The sequence below is a fragment of the Athene noctua genome, chromosome 10 (assembly GCF_965140245.1).
Source record: "Athene noctua chromosome 10, bAthNoc1.hap1.1, whole genome shotgun sequence".
NCBI classification, from domain to species: Eukaryota; Metazoa; Chordata; class Aves; order Strigiformes; family Strigidae; genus Athene; species Athene noctua.
The window spans coordinates 21,330,839-21,349,494 of NC_134046.1; the positions used below are offsets into that span (position 1 = coordinate 21,330,839).

The following is an 18,656-nucleotide window of genomic DNA, read 5'->3' on the forward strand; positions in this document are numbered from 1 at the left end:
TTGTGTTGTTTCATATAGCTGAGTCATTCATGTTTGTTTCATAGGTACAATCAGAACTCTTTTTATTAGTGTCAATGTAGAATGAAGGCCTATTAGTCATGAGATGAAATAAAGGTTCTAGTCTGACCTTGCAACAAGGTCTGAATATTTTAGTAGCATCTGTTCATCTGATTGTCCTCTGAATGGTATGTGTAGGCTCACAGCACAAGCCCCTGCTGTTTTTCTGTGGGGTTACAGCAGAAAGGTCAGCTTGGTTTTTAAATTAAGCTCCTGTTCAGGCAGGTATGTTTGCTAGTAGTAACTGAAAGCAGTCTTTAATGACGACCTGATAGAAAAGAGAGACCCAGACTGTCTGGGATGAAAGGACAGGGTGAAATATGGACTTTGGCTTTTTCCCAAAGTCATTAGAAACTACATTTTTTATCATAATTTGCTCAGCATTTTTTTTTCTACAGTTTTATGCAGAAATTATTAGGCATATTCTGACCTGTCGTAGCAGTGCTTGGAGCTGTATTTGATATCACCAAAGGGAGTCCCTTAAACACTTATCTAATGGGGTAGGGGCAGGAGGAGAGGAAGGAGGTCGATGTTAGGGCCATGGCTGGCGGTTTCTTTTAAAATGGTTTGATTCTCCAAAAGCTTCTATTAGTGTCATAATTAAACATGTTGTTAATTCCCTCGTGTCTGATGAAGGTACTCTTTAAGTGCAGGTGCTATTTCAAGGTTAAGAGCTACCATTTTACAGTCCTGTTACACCTAAATCTATATGATAATGAAAAGCATGTGCAGTACTTTTTCCCCAAAAGGCAAAGCTAAGGTCTTTATCCTGGCCATCCTGTGTGAATTCTATAACTGGTTTCCAGTCTCTGTTTGCTGTCCATCTTATCTTCTTTTTTCTACACTGCATATGGATTTTGGTTTTATTTTTTTTCTGATCTTAACTTAATCCTCTCGTGGCCTCCTCTATCCATTGAATTCGCCTACATTTTACAGTACATGGAATATGCCGATAACTTGACTGACTCCTGGGTAGCTTGGACGTAAACCATGCTTTGTGACCGTAGACTCACAAAGCATATGCTTTAGAAGCCAACTTGAAATGCTAAACATTGCAGTCTAGCATAGGTGGAGATATTCTGCAGCTGACATGAATTTTTGACATTTTCTACACACTCCTCCACATATTGTGAGAGACACTGACATGTGAACGTTTAAACCTGTCATGATGTGTAGGATTTAAACTCTATTAATGCTCCTATTTACACCTATTTGGCAACAGGTTGTTTTATTCAGGCGTTCTTACTGTTACAAAAATCTGCCACCGTTCTATGCCTTTACCTTGAAATTTCATTTATGATATCCTGACAGCAAAGGCATTCTTTTTAAAATTCTTATTTGAAACCAAAGGCAAACTGCTTTTAAAAATACAAACACTGCTGAGATTCATCAAAAAATAATGAATAATTTAAATTAAAAGAAAACTGTAAAGTGATTGCTCATTCTCTGATAACAAAATGTGAAATAAATGACTATCAACATTTGGAACATCATGTTTTAAAGAGTGAGTGCAGCATTTAACTGGCCTACGAGATCTCCCATATTCTCAGACAGAGTGCTTCATTATGGAATTGTCTTTAACCACTCTGTAGTTAAGGATGTTTTGAGCTTTGCAGCTGAAGTGGGTGTTTAATCTCACTGTTAAGAAAAAAAAAGTGCATATTTATGAAACTACACCACTGGGATGCATATTTCAGCCATTACTCAGACACTAGTGTGAAATTAGTTCCCTTGATTTTGACAGAAATACTCAAGGAAGCAAATTTAAGTGTGTGGGTACAAATATGAGCAGCCCTTACAGGTTTATCTTATCAAACAGATCTGTTAACTGTAGACTATGGGAAAGGTCATGGAAAGACAGATAAACAATATATATCTGTTTTGTTTAACAGAAGAATCCTCAGAGTGCTAGATTGCTCTTCTAGTTATGTATGGGGAAACCTGGATGTTGCAGTTCTTTTAGATCAGCCAATATATTGAAAACTCTCTAAACTGTCTCCTGAACCAAAATATGAAAATTATTTGGTACCATTAAGAAATCTCTGAAATATAATGAAGAGGACTGCAAAAAGAGAAAGGGTGACGTGTGTGTTTCTTTACGTACACAAATCTCTCTGAAGCCATAATACGCAAGTACCTAAAACCTACGTGTAAATCCAGATTAGTATCAAGAATCCACAGCTACTACCTCAGAGAGCCTTGTTGATTCTGTGAGCTCAGAGAGCAGTACCACTGGGAGGAAATCAGAACATCTCCCCTGTGACAGGTCAGATACAGCCCTTGGGTCTGCACCAGTTGTAACAACATTGACAATACGTTTTCCTGGTCGCTATAAAGCTGAGAGCCTTGCTTTATAGCGGCTTTATTAATTCCTGCTAATTTTCCTTGTGTGTAGCTAGGCGTGTTTTTTCTGGTGTAAATTCCATTGTATCTTTCAGGCCCAGAAACGATCTTTCCGATTTCATGCCACAGTGCCAATAGCATTGGTGTTATACAGTTATTCTTATCTGTTCACTTAGAGAAAAAATATCACCTTGCAATCACAGTAGATCTGTGAATAAAGTTAGAAGGCTGCTGTTACCATGTGCAGGGTTCTTGTGAGGATGTACAGCCATGCACACAACCAAACACAGAGACAGGCATTTGAAAAAGGAGTAAGTATGGGAAAACGGCTGAGGTGATTTAGTGCTGCACTGGGTCATTTCTAAAAAATCATATTCTATTTTGTTTGCCTTTCCCATTTTTACCATTATTTGAGCAACAGACTTAAAAATCAAAGCATAAGCTGGTGTTTATCCTAGAGCTTGTCTACCCAGTCCACAGACTTGATCCTCACTGGCAGAGGCAATGTAGACTGACCAGGTCCTGTCTTTCTCCAGGGCCCAGGCACTGAGGTGCCTGGCTGTGGATTTGAACATACAACCTGCCACAAACATAATTTCCAAATATCACATTTTTAACAAACCCTTCCCAGTTCTGTTCAAAATGTCCTCAACATGCATTTTACGCATCTTGCGTTTTTCCTCTAAACTAATATGCAGAGACATTCACATTGAGACAGAATAGTGAAATTTCATTAATAGCTTCCTAGCTGAAGTGTAAAATTAAGGTTTTCAGGTGACAACATATTTTATTAAAACTACATTTCTTTTAGGAGCATCAGACGGAAAATAGCTAATTTTCCCATGTTCCCCAGACACGAAACAATTTTACTTTTTGAGTTATATCCAGCTGTTTGTCATGACTCTAAAAGCTTGTGGAAGTGCTAGTGAAAGTCAGTTGATACTGGGAGAGATTTTCTGCAGCCACAGGATTCCATAATAGCTGCATAGTAGGGTTTGCTGTGCTTTAAGAGCAGCAAAGGACTTCTGGAGCGAAGTATGGCCTTAAGCAGTGAACAATATTCTCCCAATTATTTGATACATGGAAATGATATTGACTAAAGGTGGCAAAGGCTCCCTCCTGAGAGAGGCTGCTGCAGGAATCCCTGTAGATCCTGATCTCTGTGGTTTCCACATCCCAACATAGGGAATGTGTCAGTACAGCTGTGCAGACCTTTTTGGGAAGACATGAGTTCAGATGACTTGTGCTCTGAAGCAGCCGGGAGCTTGCTGTGCCCGCACTGTGAGCCTGCTGAGTGAAAATCCCGGGTAACATGTAACTACATGTTAGATGAGGCTGTCACAATCTGGGCTGCACGTATCTTGTAAGGCAGCGGTGAGTGCTGAGACACGGCAGTACTGATTCTAGTTATGGAGGTATTGTCTGCCCAGCTGTCTAATCCATTTACTTCTATTTTTTGTAATTCTGTACTGTATCTATACAGACAGTACAGAAAGTAAAGGGAAGGTACAAAGTTAGAGAAAAGCCTGGAGTCTAATGATAGTCCTTCAGGTGAATAATGTTCATTTTTATTCCATGCATTATGGAAACAATAAACATCAACATATAACTCTTTTTCCCCAAGGTCTCTGCTTTATTTAAGCACAGCATCAACTAAGCTCATTTCAGGACAGTTACGCAGTATTTTGCTTTATCCTTTTCACTCATTGCTTGGCCCTCTAAATATACTGCATATGGTTCAGACCTCGATCATCACAAAAAATGGCTCAGCCTTTCAAAGTGACTTATTTCTGCGCTGTCCATGCGCTTCATCAATCTCACTTATTTAGTTTTCAATGTATGGCAAGACCCTTCTTACTGATATAAAGCAATATATAGTGAGAATAAAATGAGAGGCTGTCAGTTATTTGGGGATTTTCAATTTGCAGTTGGTAGACCTGAGTTTTTGTACTGCGTTTTTTTCACTTGCTGCATACATAGCTTTCATTCACCTTGGTTGCAACAGTGAACGCTCAGTAAGTTTGTACTTCACTTTGGACACCCATTAAATGAGGACTACCCAGTTAATGAACATTTGAGAAAGGGTTGGTTTAAGTGATTTATGGACATAATGTCACACAGAAACTTTATATCAGAGACATGAAAAGAACCTAATTCTCCAGAGCAGTTTTCTGTTGTCTTCACTACAGCACATCCCCCTTCTTCCTTCTTTAACCTTCTTCATCCATTACATGCACTACAATCATGGCAACAAAAGAGGCAAGGGATCCTCCAGACAACAAGATCCTCTGTTTGACTAGCCTGATTAATCTCCCCAGGCAGAAAGATGAATAGTCATGTAAATGAAGACTGTATCCTAGACCTACACACAAGAAGGCCAAATTAAGATTACCCAGTCAGACTTAATATCTGAGCATTGCTAGCTTTTGAGAGCTGGACTTTGCAAAACAGTGCTTTCCATTTTTAGTAGAAAATGATCCTCTTTGTTCTGTCTTGTGGAATTGTGTTTGTACCAACATGTTAGTTATCAGCAGGACACTGCTGAGACCACTGCTTGTGAGACAGTGGTGTGAATCATGAAAGCTGTAAAGTGAGGTGTGGGAAAGCCTCAAAATGGGGATCAGGGCACAGGCAGCTCTGCTGGTCCCCTTCCCACTCAGAAAACGGAAAGTGGAGAGACACAATCTCTCACTGTCATGCTTCATTTCTACTTGGAGAAAGCAGGCAGTGCCATGCAGTCGAGGCTTGTATACTTTGCCTCTCCCTTTGGTTATTTCAGTGTTATTTCTGTACAGGAGTCGGTGCAATAGCTGTGCTGCTGTATTCGGAGCTGGCATCTGCATTCTTCTACTCTGTCCATACTGTTGTTAATGTAGTGCTGGGCTTAGCTGTAACTTGGGTGCAAAAATGTAAGCATGGTACATATAAAGGTGATTTCAGATTTTTTGAATATTCAGGTGGTATAAACAAAGGCTTTGTGCTTTAATTTTAATCTTGGTTTGGCAGGGAAGCATTTTAAATGTGAGATGAAAATAGTAAGAAGAAAATTCCATCTTCTAAAGCAGGAGCTAGTGTAAGACTATAGAACATTTTCAGTCCCCAAATTTATGAATGCATGCTATGAATTGACTTAATTATCATTAACCTAATTATTTTCAAGGTTCAAAGTTTATAAAGCATGAACAGGATATTAACTGGTACAGGTCCTCTCCTCTGGAATTTTTCCATGCCAGAAATGTATTAAGCCTCACCTCATTTCAGAAGAAAGTACCACTTTTGTCCCAGCCCTTCATCAGCTCCTGGCTCCAGAATCCTTGGTTTGCAGCTTACTGGCAGTATTTTCTTTGTCATTCAGAATGTCATTGTTCTGCAAAATCGTGCTACATGCATTCCATGTACTTGGAAAATGTTACAACTTCTAGTCTAAGCCAGACATTGCAAATTCAGCACTCAAAAATAATTTATAACGCTTTTGTTGCCGTAAGGCAGGTGGGTGACACCTGGATTTGTGAGTGGTATCTACAAGAGCTCATCTGTACCCACTAGCTCTGATGTGAACAACTTTCCCTGAGGTGCAGTTCATGAATGACTAAGACTGGGTGTGACTTAGGCTAACAAACGATTTGTGTACATCAACAAATTCTCTGACCATGAATGAGTACTGCAGTCTGATGCTGAATGTCAAACGGTCACTAGCTGTTGGGGCAAGAAATGAAAACCTGGTCTGTAATATCAACTGCATGGCTTTAAAATGTTGACATGTCTAGGCTTGTGATAAAAATACAATAGTTAGTCCAGTGCTTATGTTTTTTCAGCTGCCAAAAATTTACCTGTGGTTTCTAAATTAATTTCCTTATTTGCCACTTCCTTGATCAGTTGTAGGTGGTTTTGCCATTTCAGAAACCTGAAAAGAAAATATTAATGGTCATCACAAATTAAATGTCACTCGCTCTCTGAGTATACAACCCAAAAGAAGATACACTGATTCTATTATTCCCTTCAGTAAATAAAGTTACTTCCTTCTTTCTGTTTAAACATTAGCCGAAAGTTCTGATGACGTTTCTAGATCATGCCATCTAGTGCAGCAAAAACAAAGGGCTCCTCTATCTAATTCAACTCTTGTAGAATATGTGAATATTTGCTTATGGAACATGTTTCTCATAAAGTATTTGCCACTTCTTATGCTGAAGCACTGCCGAGTGTCATGGTCTTTAGAGGAAACTTGTTTTCTTTGAAGGAAATAATGTAACTTATGGCTAGAATTTTATCTGTTTTTCTAACTAGGTACACAGGACCTCCAGAGGCATGTGCTCTCTGCTGCTCATCTCAAGCAGCTCTGGGGTTTCTCACTTGAGAGCACAATTCTTCTGTGTTCCCATTTCCACTAGGACTTGCTGTCCAAGAAATAATCTGACTTCTGTGGAGCTGGCGTATGCCAACAGGAAAGGCTATTGCTTGTCTAAGTGCTATACAATGGACTGCAACAATACATTGTGCAAAAACAGAAATGGAAGGAAACAGCAGATCCTACATGTGCTGATCCGGTTTCCTAGCTTTTGTTTATGCTTAAGAAGACCGTGCATTTTCAGTTGACCTATGCTACTTACAGCTTTTTGGGAGCTTCTGATCTTGTTAAAGAACCTGTCTCTCAAAAAGCTTTCTCTGTGCAGTTTTTTCCTTACCAAGTGGTGAAACTTTGAGATGTAACCAGCTGTATCTTATTCAGTATGACAGCAATGAAACCATTTAAGCCACTGATGCAAATAAAATGTGATCTTAATGTTATTCCTAAACAGAAACACTCTCAACAACTCCAGAGACCAAGGTCTCACTTGATCACATGTAAAACAAACACATCCTCTTCATGAGTATTTGATTACTATTGCTAATATTACTATTATTAGTAATGAAATTATTACCTGCATTACCTCTTTCCTGTCTCAAACTTAGAGTAGCTAATGGCTACACAACTATTGCCTCTGGTTAACAGTCAGTGTTTTGCTCTTCTTTGAAAAGCACTTTGGTTGCTCTGCTTTAAAAACAACCAACCAACCAACCCGGAGAGCTTATTTATCCTGGGAAACCAGGAATCAGAATTTATTGAATTGGAAACAACAGTGCAGCTGTGTAGATGTGGGTTCTTCACATTGTTCTCAGGGCGAAATCAGGAGTTAAAAGAGTACGTTCACCTCCTATGATAAGACACACAGATTCTAGTTGAATGAAATGAACTGTTTTGTTGGAGTATTTTTAAAGTAAAAAAATTGCACGTTATAATCATGTTCATAATCTCACTGTGTCAACTAACTTTTCTTTTTTCTTTTCTCTGATTTAGAATTTAGCATTTGCATCACTTTACGATATAAGTGTTACCATAATAATATTATAAAGCTACTTGTTAAGCTCTACAGAACTTTTATTCATTAATTATGGAGTGACCAGAACAACCATGCCCATGTGTCTAACTGGGGCCATTAAGTATTGCTAAAAACCCCTTTTCCCTGGATAAGTTGTCTCTTCTCTTTCCCAGCTCAATTTCTATATTATGTATGAATGACATATTTTGTCTTTACAATATTTTTTCACACTAACTTTTAAAATTTAAATAAATAATTATCAAATGAGACTGAGATAAATGCAGATGATTCTATCTCGGTTGCAATTACTAGCACCTTATGGTGTTAATAAAACCATAAAAGAATTCATACCGGGTCATGTTCTTCTCCAGAAATTCTGTCTTTCTTGCTACTTAGATTGAGCTGAATCTGTAAAGACCAGCTGAGTTACTCCTTGTTTATACCACTGGGAAGGAGAGGGGTTAATTTAACTCATGGCATATTTTTTTTTTAAGGTTGTGACTTATAAAAGGCTTGATAGACACTATTACCCTCTACAGTTGCTTCTGAAAATTTGCCGTTAATATATGCATAAAAGTGATTCCTTCTCGACCTTTTTTAACAACTCCATTTTTTTTGTCTTCAGGTGTGGGTGGATGCTGGTACACAGATATTTTTCTCTTATGCGATCTGCTTGGGGTGCTTGACAGCCTTGGGAAGTTACAACAATTATAATAATAACTGCTACAGGTAATATCTTCCAGACTTCATTTTTACATTTAGTTTCAGTGATGGAAGTGTCCGTATACATAGCTTCACTCAGAAGTACTTCCCTTTTCCTTCAGCTATTTGCATGAATAGTCATAAGCATATGTGTGAGTTTTTGTAGAACGGAGATCTGTAATATTTCTTATAATTGTTTCAGAGGAACTCTTTTCCAAAATTTGATGTTTTCATCCCTTTTGATCATATCTGACCCTTGCACAGCCACAAGCCACTCAGTAAACACAGGTATACAAAATTGCATGTGTAATATACAGAATTTCATACATGTATAATTGCATCTGTGTCCAATATTTTGTCGTATAATGTATATCTGCTTTAAAAAAAATCCTACCAAAAAATTGTTATTAAAACTCATCTGAGTTTGGTCTATGCTCTGAATGTCACTTTTTCCAATAGTTTACTGGCTCCTAGCTAGAGCTCGGTAGAAATGGGTAGCATTTCACTGCTTATCTTTATAGAAATCAGTAAGAAAATTGCTAATGACTTCAGTAGGTTTTAATCTTTCCTGAATCAATGCCAAAAGGATATGACTCACACAAAATCCTCATTCCATTTTACTGGCATGGGCAGGAATATGAATACTTTTTTCTTCTGGCATCAGTAGTTACTGAATTAGTTTTCCTACTATTCAACAGCCTGTAATACAGACAGTAAATGACAGTTTGATTGTGCTGACTCCATTATGATCTCCAGACAGAGAATTCAAATTTCATTCTCATATAATGGAAATAATACAGTCCAAAAGCAAAAGAACCTCAAACACACCACCCCCCAAACCCCAAAAGTGTAAGTATTTAAATTCTAAACTACAGTTTTACTTGGAGAGTTCAGGAGACATTTTTAGGAAACGCCTTCTTCTTTCAATGTCTTAGAAACAATTTGCTCTTTTGTCAGAGAAACACCAAGCTGTAGGACCCTGCAGGCAGAGAGGGAATTGGGATACTGCAAACCGCAGAGACACACATGTATCCACCAGCTGAATGTCTGCAAAGCTATCTAGCAGCAACTGAGGGTACTTGGCCATCTAAACATGCAAAGTAACTTGGCAGCATCGTAAGTTACTCTTTGCTTGGCTATGACAGCCAAAATTCTGAATGTTTTGCTGTACAAAGTAATGTAAGTCCGCTACAATCTTCAGTGCTGGTTGACATTATTTTCAGAATTATATTAAAAATGCCCCAACAGAGAGTAATGAATGCCCCGACAGAACAGTGGGTAATGAAAATTTTCCCTAATTAGTATAAGTGATACTCTAACAAAGGCACTATTTAATTTTTCTCTATATTTTTTTTTATTTATTTTTAATTTCTTTCCAGTTGCATCCCAGCTAGAATCTACTTGGTCACTGCCTCAACGACAGCAGTAATATTTTTACTATGGTTTTGTAACTCATTATAGAAAGCAGGAGTTTTGATGTATGGTCAGAAAGCTTATGTAATTTTCCTTCCTTTCCTCTGACCCTAGCAGCATAGCTTGTAAAAATCATCAGCAGCTCTCTTTTAAGGTTCCTGAGCAAGATGCTGCAACAGAATCCTTTTTACTGAATACAAACTTCACAATTCCTCTAACAAAATTTTTTCACAAATTTCCTGAATAGTCCTGAAGTATAACTCTTAAGAAATCGGAGGAAAGAAGTAGGACAGAACTTAATGGCAGAAAGCATCTGGGTTAAACAGGGCTTTTCACAGAGCAGGACATACAAAGCAGCTATGTAGTAGAAAGAAGAATTAAACTTGTATTCTAACTAGTACTTAAAAATATTAAAATCAAGCTATAGATTTGCCTCTTGTGATACCCACAGTGTATCAGCTGGTGGTAACACCTACCTCTGCTCTTTCTGCACTCTGTTTTACTGGAATATTTTTTCTAAGGGAAAGTTGAAGTGGAAAATAGTATGAGGTATTTTAATGGGAAAGGGGAAAATCTAAACTGCACATGGGTTTTTCTTATTAGCAACCTGATCTAATTCATTAACGTCGTAAATGAATTGCAAACAAGTCACTTCACGTTTTTGAATTGGAAATGAATTTGTCCTTGCTTATCTTTCATTGTAATACATTAATACAGATCCTCCCTGGATTTACAACAGTCTATATCAAAAGTGACTCTAATGAAAAGATGAAAGTAATGGCAGTACCATCAGGAGGCAATGTTTTCCCCATATAAATAAAAGAAAGGTGTACTGATGTCTCCTGTAATTTTTATCAAGCTAAGAATTCCTAATCCGTTCAGACCTTCTTAAGAGGTGGATTAACTTCAGACAACCTCAGTAGACAGAATAGGAAAATGTTCTTGTTCCTTCTCTAGGCGCTCTGTACTTGCAGCACTGACCCAGCTCCCTGCTGGCCACTGTGCAGTTCCGCACTGGGGGAAACGCCATCACAGCCCCGCTCCTTTGCACGGGAGGCTGCAGCTCAGCAGCACCATCTTTTCTGTGTGAGCTCCATGTACGGATCAGGGGATAGCTGCCGTGTTGCTACTGTGGTGCAGAAGATAAATGAGTGATTTCACACACTGTCAACAAATGGACAGGACTTTTAAGAAATGGAGATGTGTCCTTTATCAAGTTTCTAGTCTAAGAGGAAAAGAAGAATGGGAATTGGTCTTGAGGGGATTCATAAAGACAAGGAAGTAACTGGAGGGATGCAAAAAGCTCTGTGGGCTTTCCTCTCTAATCACAGATGCTCCTTAAGGAAGGCAGAATCAACCTGCAGAGTATCCTGCCTGTCAGGCAGGGAGATGATAAGGGATGCATGTCTTGAATTATTCAGGTGATTGGCAAGACATTAATTTGGAAGAATGTGAAGTTTGCATAAAAATTTGAAGTTTTCCTTTCATTTGAAATCAGTTTGGGCTTCAGTCAGGTTGCTGCCTTTCTACCAAGGATGCTTATAAAAAATAAATGGTAGATGAGATAAATTTCATGTTCTCCTTCCAGTGGTTCTTGGGCATTTATGTTTTAAAATTCATCGGTTTCACAATCAGTGGATCCAGATTTCCCTCTCAGTTTTTCTTCCCGTAGCAGAAAAAAAAAGACTGAAGTATGGGTTACACACTTATATCTGAAGGAAAAAAACAGGAGTTGAGGGGTTAGTGGAATTCCTGCAAAGATAAAGGAAGGGTGGGAATTAAAATCAGAGACTGTATTTTTATTAGGATGAGAAACTACTAGGTCGCCAGAGAACAAAGTGTTCACTCTATGACTGACTAACTGGGAAGAAGATGATGGAGCTGTGTCTGTGTGGTATGAAAAGAACAGGTATCTCACTAACTGGAGATGGTGAAAATCCCCTTAGGTTCACTTTTGCCCATTTCCTTGTAGAAACGCATATCTACCCTGTAACTATTTTGTACCGTGGCACTGTGGTTCGTGGGTCTTCCCTGTGAGTGGAGAAATGTTAGTACTCATCTTGCTCTGTCACAGATGATCTAGTTATATAGGATTGTCCATCTTAAGCTACTTGGGCCTTGCCCTAGGACCTTCCTTCGAGAGAAAGCAGCAGAAGCTGCCAGGGGCACTGAAGGTGCACAGGGAGCCCTGTGTCTCCACCACAACCGTTTTTCACATGGTTAGGAACCAGCAGCTCTCAAATGTCTTGTGCCACATCATTCACCAGAGAAAAGTATCTTGTTGTTTGGACTGCATTTGAAGCCTGGGAATTATCTAAAATAAATCTTATCTGCAGAAAACAGGCTGTTCCAAATGGAGGCATCATATGACTGGTGAGCAGCCAGATCCATCCCACTGAAGTAGTATCTCTTTTTTTTCTCTGAAAGGATTAAAAAAATACATCTTTCTGACATCTCTTATCGACAGTTTCATCACACTTAGTTTTAATTTCTCAGCACTGAACTCACCAGGTTCTCAAGTGAGATAGGCTGGGGTGGGAATCTTTCCAGAGCTACTTCAGTGCTGAAATACACTGAGAAAAATGGTTAGGAAGATGACCTTTCTCCTTGTTTTATGTCTTTGCAAAGCACAAAGAACTCTGTGCCTCTGGTGGCTTTCATTTAGATTGTTGTTTTGCTTTAAAACATCCGAAGTGTATAACTAGCCTGGCTGTGCATAACTACAGGAAGCAATTTCATAGGAAAGCAAATAAACAGTTTAGAATTTTGACCATTTTCAGAATTTTCAGAAAGCATTTTAAAGGAGCTGTTTACCCCCGCTAATGAACAAATAGTGTTAGAGAGAGTCTGTGCATGAAAAAAGTGTGAACATCTCTGTTCATGGAGCATGGACTCCTCCATGTCTGAGTCTTGATCTACAAATGGGAGTGTTTATTTTTTTCATTTCTGGACAAATTCTGCCAATTTATAGATGACATTTTTTACTATGCAATGATTATGAAAACGCAAAAACATTCTCAAAATCAAGGTTAAAATTTACTGTAGGTAAGGTGATGAGCCTCCAGTGGCCCAATGGCCAGAGTTCAGGTGATCACTCACTTGGCAGTACTGAAATGCATGCCCACCTCCTGCCCTTTAGAATGTCTGTGCCTGGGATGCTAATGTGAATCAAAGTAACAGAAAGAGCTTTGAACAGATGTGGGATGCAGTGGAGGGCTCATTGGTGAAGGAGTAAGATGCTGGAACTGGTCACCTCACTTTCAACTTAAAATGATGAGGTAAAGTTACAGAATAAAAATAACAAATGAAGCAAGCAACAGAGTGGAGACTACCAAAGAAGTTTTGCTGGAATATATGCCAAGACTTCAAAAATATGAATTGTCTCTGATTCTGAAAAAGGCACTACAAATCTGTGACAAAGATGGGAATCATTATTGAAGATGTGGTTCAGAATCTGTTAGAATTTACAGGGTCATTTCTTTTCATTGATATCTTGCACAAAATTTGCTTCAGAGCTGTAGTAGAATGGGAACAAACAAACCAGATTAAGGTGTAGGCTTGACAGAGCTACAGGCTTGCCTTGTGTTTCAGTGTTTTAGGATACAAATATACTTTCAGACCATCTAGGTTAGATTATTACTTTCTCAAGTACACAGCTGTCGCTCATAGCAAACTGTCTTAAAAGACTGACTGTCATGATAAATTACTCCTAACTCATCATCTCTCAAGCCTGAAAGCAGCATGAACAATGATATTTCACTGAGTTCTGGGGAAGGATCACACCTTTCTGCAAGAGTATTTCCCCTTTTTTAAAAAGTGTGATTTACCATTGTGACATTTCCAATCTTGGAAACTAAATATTTCTTCACCTTGGTCTCATAATTGTCGTTGTTTGATGGGTAGGATACATCGGTCTGAGAGATTAGTGTCCCTGCACTGTCTTTGCCTACTTTTTAGGCACTTCTTAGATTATGTATGGTGCTTTTCATTACCACAGATTTTTAAAAAACGTTTATAAACCAAACTGGACTTGCATTTCATATGGATATATATTGCCAGTACACTGTAACTGGAATACAATTAGCTAATACCTGACCATAGGATTTTTTTACAGGAAAAAAAATACTAAGATTTTTATATCGTTTATAAATGAGTTCATATCCTCTGGAATACAATATTACAACTGCTGTGGAAAAATTATTCTTAACACCATTCTTACAGCATTTTTACATGTGTTTTTAAAGATTCTATTGAAAAACAGTAGGCAAGAAGCAACAGGTTTGCAATTCAACCAGTTAAAACACAAGCAAGGGTATTATGATGGTATATTCTTTCAAATGCTTATGCCTGACTGATTTCTCTCAGACATAATATCAGTTGGAGTCTCATTCTTAATGAGTAACTTAATGTCCATTCCTGCACCTTGGGGTTCTGTTAGTCCTATGGTTCTGTGTATGAAAGAAACCCATGCTCTGGAGATCAACTGCAGTGTTTTTTATTTGTATTTTCAGAGACTGCATCATGCTCTGCTGCTTGAACAGTGGCACAAGCTTTGTTGCTGGTTTTGCTATCTTTTCAGTTCTTGGATTTATGGCTTATGAACAAGGCGTGCCCATTGCAGAAGTTGCAGAATCAGGTAAGTTCCAAAAGCAGTTTTCTAAGTTAACAAAAAATGCCCAGAGGTTCCTTCCTGTGCCATGTCTTATGGATAAATTGGCTATTTTGCATAATTTTACAAACTCATCTTAAAAATCTGTTACCCAACTCAAGAGAATAACTATTGTAAGAAGAGTTCTTAACTATTTTTGTGGTCGTACACTTCAAATACTGACGTTACTGTGCATAGCACCAAATTCATAGTCATGGAACTATTGTAACACAAACTTACTCCAGCTGAACATCCAGAAGATTGTTTAGCAGAGGTATATTGCTCAGTTATGCCCCTTGAGTGTTATATCCCCATGAATGGAGCATTCATTTTTCCTTAAATGAGACCGACCAAAATGCACACAAGCATTTGTTCCTTCTGAAAAAAAAAGAAAGAAAAAAAAAAGAAAAGAAAATGCAAAAGATATATCTATTAAAGTAATGAGAAACCAAATGTTTTGGAGAAATATTTGGAAGTTCTCTGAAGTCTTGCTTATTGTATACTTTCCAAATACAGATTTCTAACACTCAGACATCTAATTCCATCTCCTAATGTCAGTAAATTATTCTCCCAGGGACAAACACTGAGACACTCTGGTTGATTAAGTATACAAGTTCTTGTTTTGAGTCCAGAAAGGCACAAAGGCCCATCTCTATGAGAAATTAACCATCTAATATTCATTACCATCACTTGAAGTAATGAAAGTGAATTGCTCTTTAACACCTTTGTGGATGTAACATCTTTAAGCAGCACTTAAAACTCCACAGAATAAAAAGGAGTGCTGCCCAGAAAGAAAACCAGTATAATGTTGAGAAGGAGGAATGACTCTCATGAAGTTAATCAAGGTTAGCAGGAAAACTGAAAAGCAAGTAGAGCTTCCCTGATACTGTCATGGAAAATATTTCTCTTTTCCTAAAGCCATCCAGACAACTGGCTTATACTATTATAGAAAAAGGTTAAAGGACCACAGCAACTCTGGAAACTATAGGAGTTTGTAAATATTGCATTAAATGAAAAAGAAGTAGTGTGTTGACAGGTCTTCACTGAAGTTATTGCAGCAGGAGCACAGAGGTACTCCTTTAACAGCCTTATGATACTGCCTTTATATCCCTGCTTTAAAAGCTGGTTAACTTCAGGAAAGTTCTTATAGCATAAGCTGAAAAATGGGCACAGGTAAATAAGATATGAGCTAAGTGAGATGGTATTTTAGCAGATCTGAGAAGTTTCCAATTGCTGTTGCAAAAATGTTCTATTTTAAGGATTTCTGTAAATATGCAGCCAATGAATTAATGTCACGTACCAACAGCAGCACTCAAAAATGCAGAGCAGATTCTGAACAAACAGTGGACATTTGGCTTGCACCATGTATGGCTTCCAAGGTGCAGCTCTTAACCATTGACTGCATTCTTGCACAAGATGTCAGATACAGTGCTGTTTTAGGAAAAAAACCCCAACACTATTCCAGAATATGTTTTAAGTTATAGCAGGCAATCACAGGACCACATGCTATTATTTATTCAGGCATGTGAGTCTTGCTGTACATCTACACAAAGAAAAAAGGAGAATATAAAGTACAGTGATGTCTTAACAGAAGTCTTGACCTTCAAACATTTGGATGTAGGCAGAGTTGATGTGTCAAGCAAGTCTTCATTACTGATTAGCTTCATCACCAAATGTTTAGACTATTAGAGATGTAGAGTTTGTCAAGGTTTTCAATCTTGTATTTAGCTCCTCTTATCTGCCATAAAAGAACAATCAAGCTGTGGTGGGTTGACTCTCCAGCAGCCAAGCATCCACACTGCTGTTCTCTCACTCACCCACCCCAGTGGGATGGGGAAGGGAACAGGAAGAGAAAAAGTGAGAAAACTGGTGAGTCCAGCTAAAGACGGTTTAATACATGATACTGTGCAAGCACTGTTCAGCAATAGCCACAACGTTGGTGTTAGCAATGCTGTTCTTCCCACAGATCTGAAACACAGCACTCTACAGGCTGTAATGAGGAAGTTAACTCCATCTCAGCCAGACCCAGTGCACAAGTATAAACTATTTCCTTTCTTTTCTTCCTTTTCAGGACCAGGACTTGCATTCATTGCTTACCCTAAAGCTGTTACCATGATGCCTCTTTCTCCTCTGTGGGCAACTCTGTTCTTCATGATGCTCATATTCCTTGGATTAGATAGTCAGGTATGAAACAAAGGCTATTTAAACAATTTGTCAGATTCCCTAACATGTGTAGATCAGCATCCTTGATGGAAACAGCATATAACCTGAGAAAAGAATGAACCTTAACTTAATTCCTTGCTTAAAACCATTGATTCAAGTTCCTTCTTTTAAATCTTAGTTATGTGATGCTGGAGATTTCTTTATGATTTACTGTGAACACTGATTCAGCCTGACTGCAGCTTTCATTATTAACATGGAAATCAGTCTGAACTTTAATACGGGTGATTAAAATTCACAATTCAGTAAAATACCAGTGTGTCTTCTTTTCCCATTTTTAAAGCACTTCACAATGAATTTTGATACTGAATATCAGATAGTGATAATGTAAGTTCCATAGTAAGAAATGTGTAGTCATATTCTGCAGCGAAGTGACAGCATAGAAATTGTCCTTCCTTATGGACCATAAAAATTGTGAAAACTGTTCAATAGAAAATATAAAGTAGCTGGCATTTTTAGCATGCAACTCAGCTTTCAGCGTGATTTGGTCCAGAAAGTTTATGATTGTATACTGTAGATAAAGCTCTTTCAGTACTTATTTTGCGTGACATTTCCAATCATTAAACTTAACTTTTTAATAGCTACTCCTTTTCCTGATCTAACAATTTTTGTAAAAGTCTTTTTTAAAGTGAGCATTTCCTGAATTCTACTCTTGACTGTTCCAATGAAGCAGGCTTTGTATTGTCAACTTTTGGTCATTAATTTTGGTGCCTATTTTAGAAACCTTGCTCCAGAGCCCTGAGTCAGAAGCTCAGGCCTCTTGCTTTCTGCTGATTTTTAAAGTTGGTAAGAATGTTCCTTCCCTCCTTCATTAGATGTACTTGGCTTGGGCACTTAATAGCTTTGTGGAACTTCTCTCTTCTGTAAAATGGAAAGACCTTCTCCAGAAAACCTGACGTTCATTTAGCAGTGCTTAATGGTGCGTAGCACTGCATATCATTCCTTTGAGTGACAAAAGTGCAGAATGCTTAGAATGAAATTCTGATGCAATCCTATGACCAGTTTGTACAATATTTAAGTCCCATTCAAGTAACATTTGAAAGATTTAATCTTTATGTAATCCATCTGCTACAGGGCAAATGCATTCTGAGATAATATCAGTGGATTCAAGTGTTTGAATTTGGTGGTGGACTTTTTAATTTTGAAATTATGTTCCTCCCAGTTTGAGCTTCTGCCTATAGAGGGTCCTCAGGGGTCATTCAGTCACTGTGATGAGAACACAGAAGGATATTTGAAGTGTTTGGTAGCAAATCCAAATCCCAACAGCAGACGAGACACATATTTCATTGTACTTTCCTATCATTTGTTCTAGTTCGTGTGTGTTGAAAGCCTTGTGACAGCTGTTGTAGATATGTACCCAAAGATTTTCCGAAGGGGCTATAGAAGAGAACTGTTGATTCTCGGCCTTTCCATTGTGTCATACTTCATTGGCCTAATAATGTTAACTGAGGTAAGATGTGCTTTGTTGTACTACAGCAGAAAAAAGGAAACGGGTCTCTGTTTGTAATCATAACAAATAAAATGCAAGGACATCAGCATAGACAAACTTCACTGTCAGGAATATGACTACAAAATACTTAAGAGACTGTTCTCAGCTACTGTGTAACATTTGAAATGTGAAATGTAGCCTCAGTTTTTCAGTTAGGCTTAGGAAATATTTTAATCAAAGTTACGTAGCCAAGGAAATTCCATCTGCTTTGTGCCAGCCAACCAGATTTACTGATCGTGGTTTCTGCTTACTTACTCTGGGCAAAGCAGTGTGAAAACAACTAGATCAATATGATGAATAGACCAATAAAGATGAAGTAAAGTGAAAATAGAACACTAAAACATCTTTGATTTTTATATCACCAGGCCAGGTCAATCAATATAGACAATCTCTGAGCAAAAATTGCTTCAGTAAGAGTGGAAAAAAA

General features: G+C 38.1%; 1 protein-coding gene across 3 annotated transcripts in view; it reads left to right on the forward strand.

Moving 5' to 3' along the window:
- SLC6A11 (solute carrier family 6 member 11) overlaps nucleotides 1-18,656 on the forward strand; it is a 105,263-nt gene that overhangs the window by 76,885 nt on the left and 9,722 nt on the right. For all 3 annotated transcript variants that reach the window (XM_074914479.1, XM_074914478.1, XM_074914477.1), the window contains exons 8-11: nucleotides 8,383-8,486; nucleotides 14,384-14,508; nucleotides 16,592-16,704; nucleotides 18,053-18,190. In XM_074914479.1, coding sequence (XP_074770580.1) covers nucleotides 8,383-8,486; nucleotides 14,384-14,508; nucleotides 16,592-16,704; nucleotides 18,053-18,190 — 480 coding nt within the window. The remainder of the gene's footprint in view (nucleotides 1-8,382; nucleotides 8,487-14,383; nucleotides 14,509-16,591; nucleotides 16,705-18,052; nucleotides 18,191-18,656) is intronic.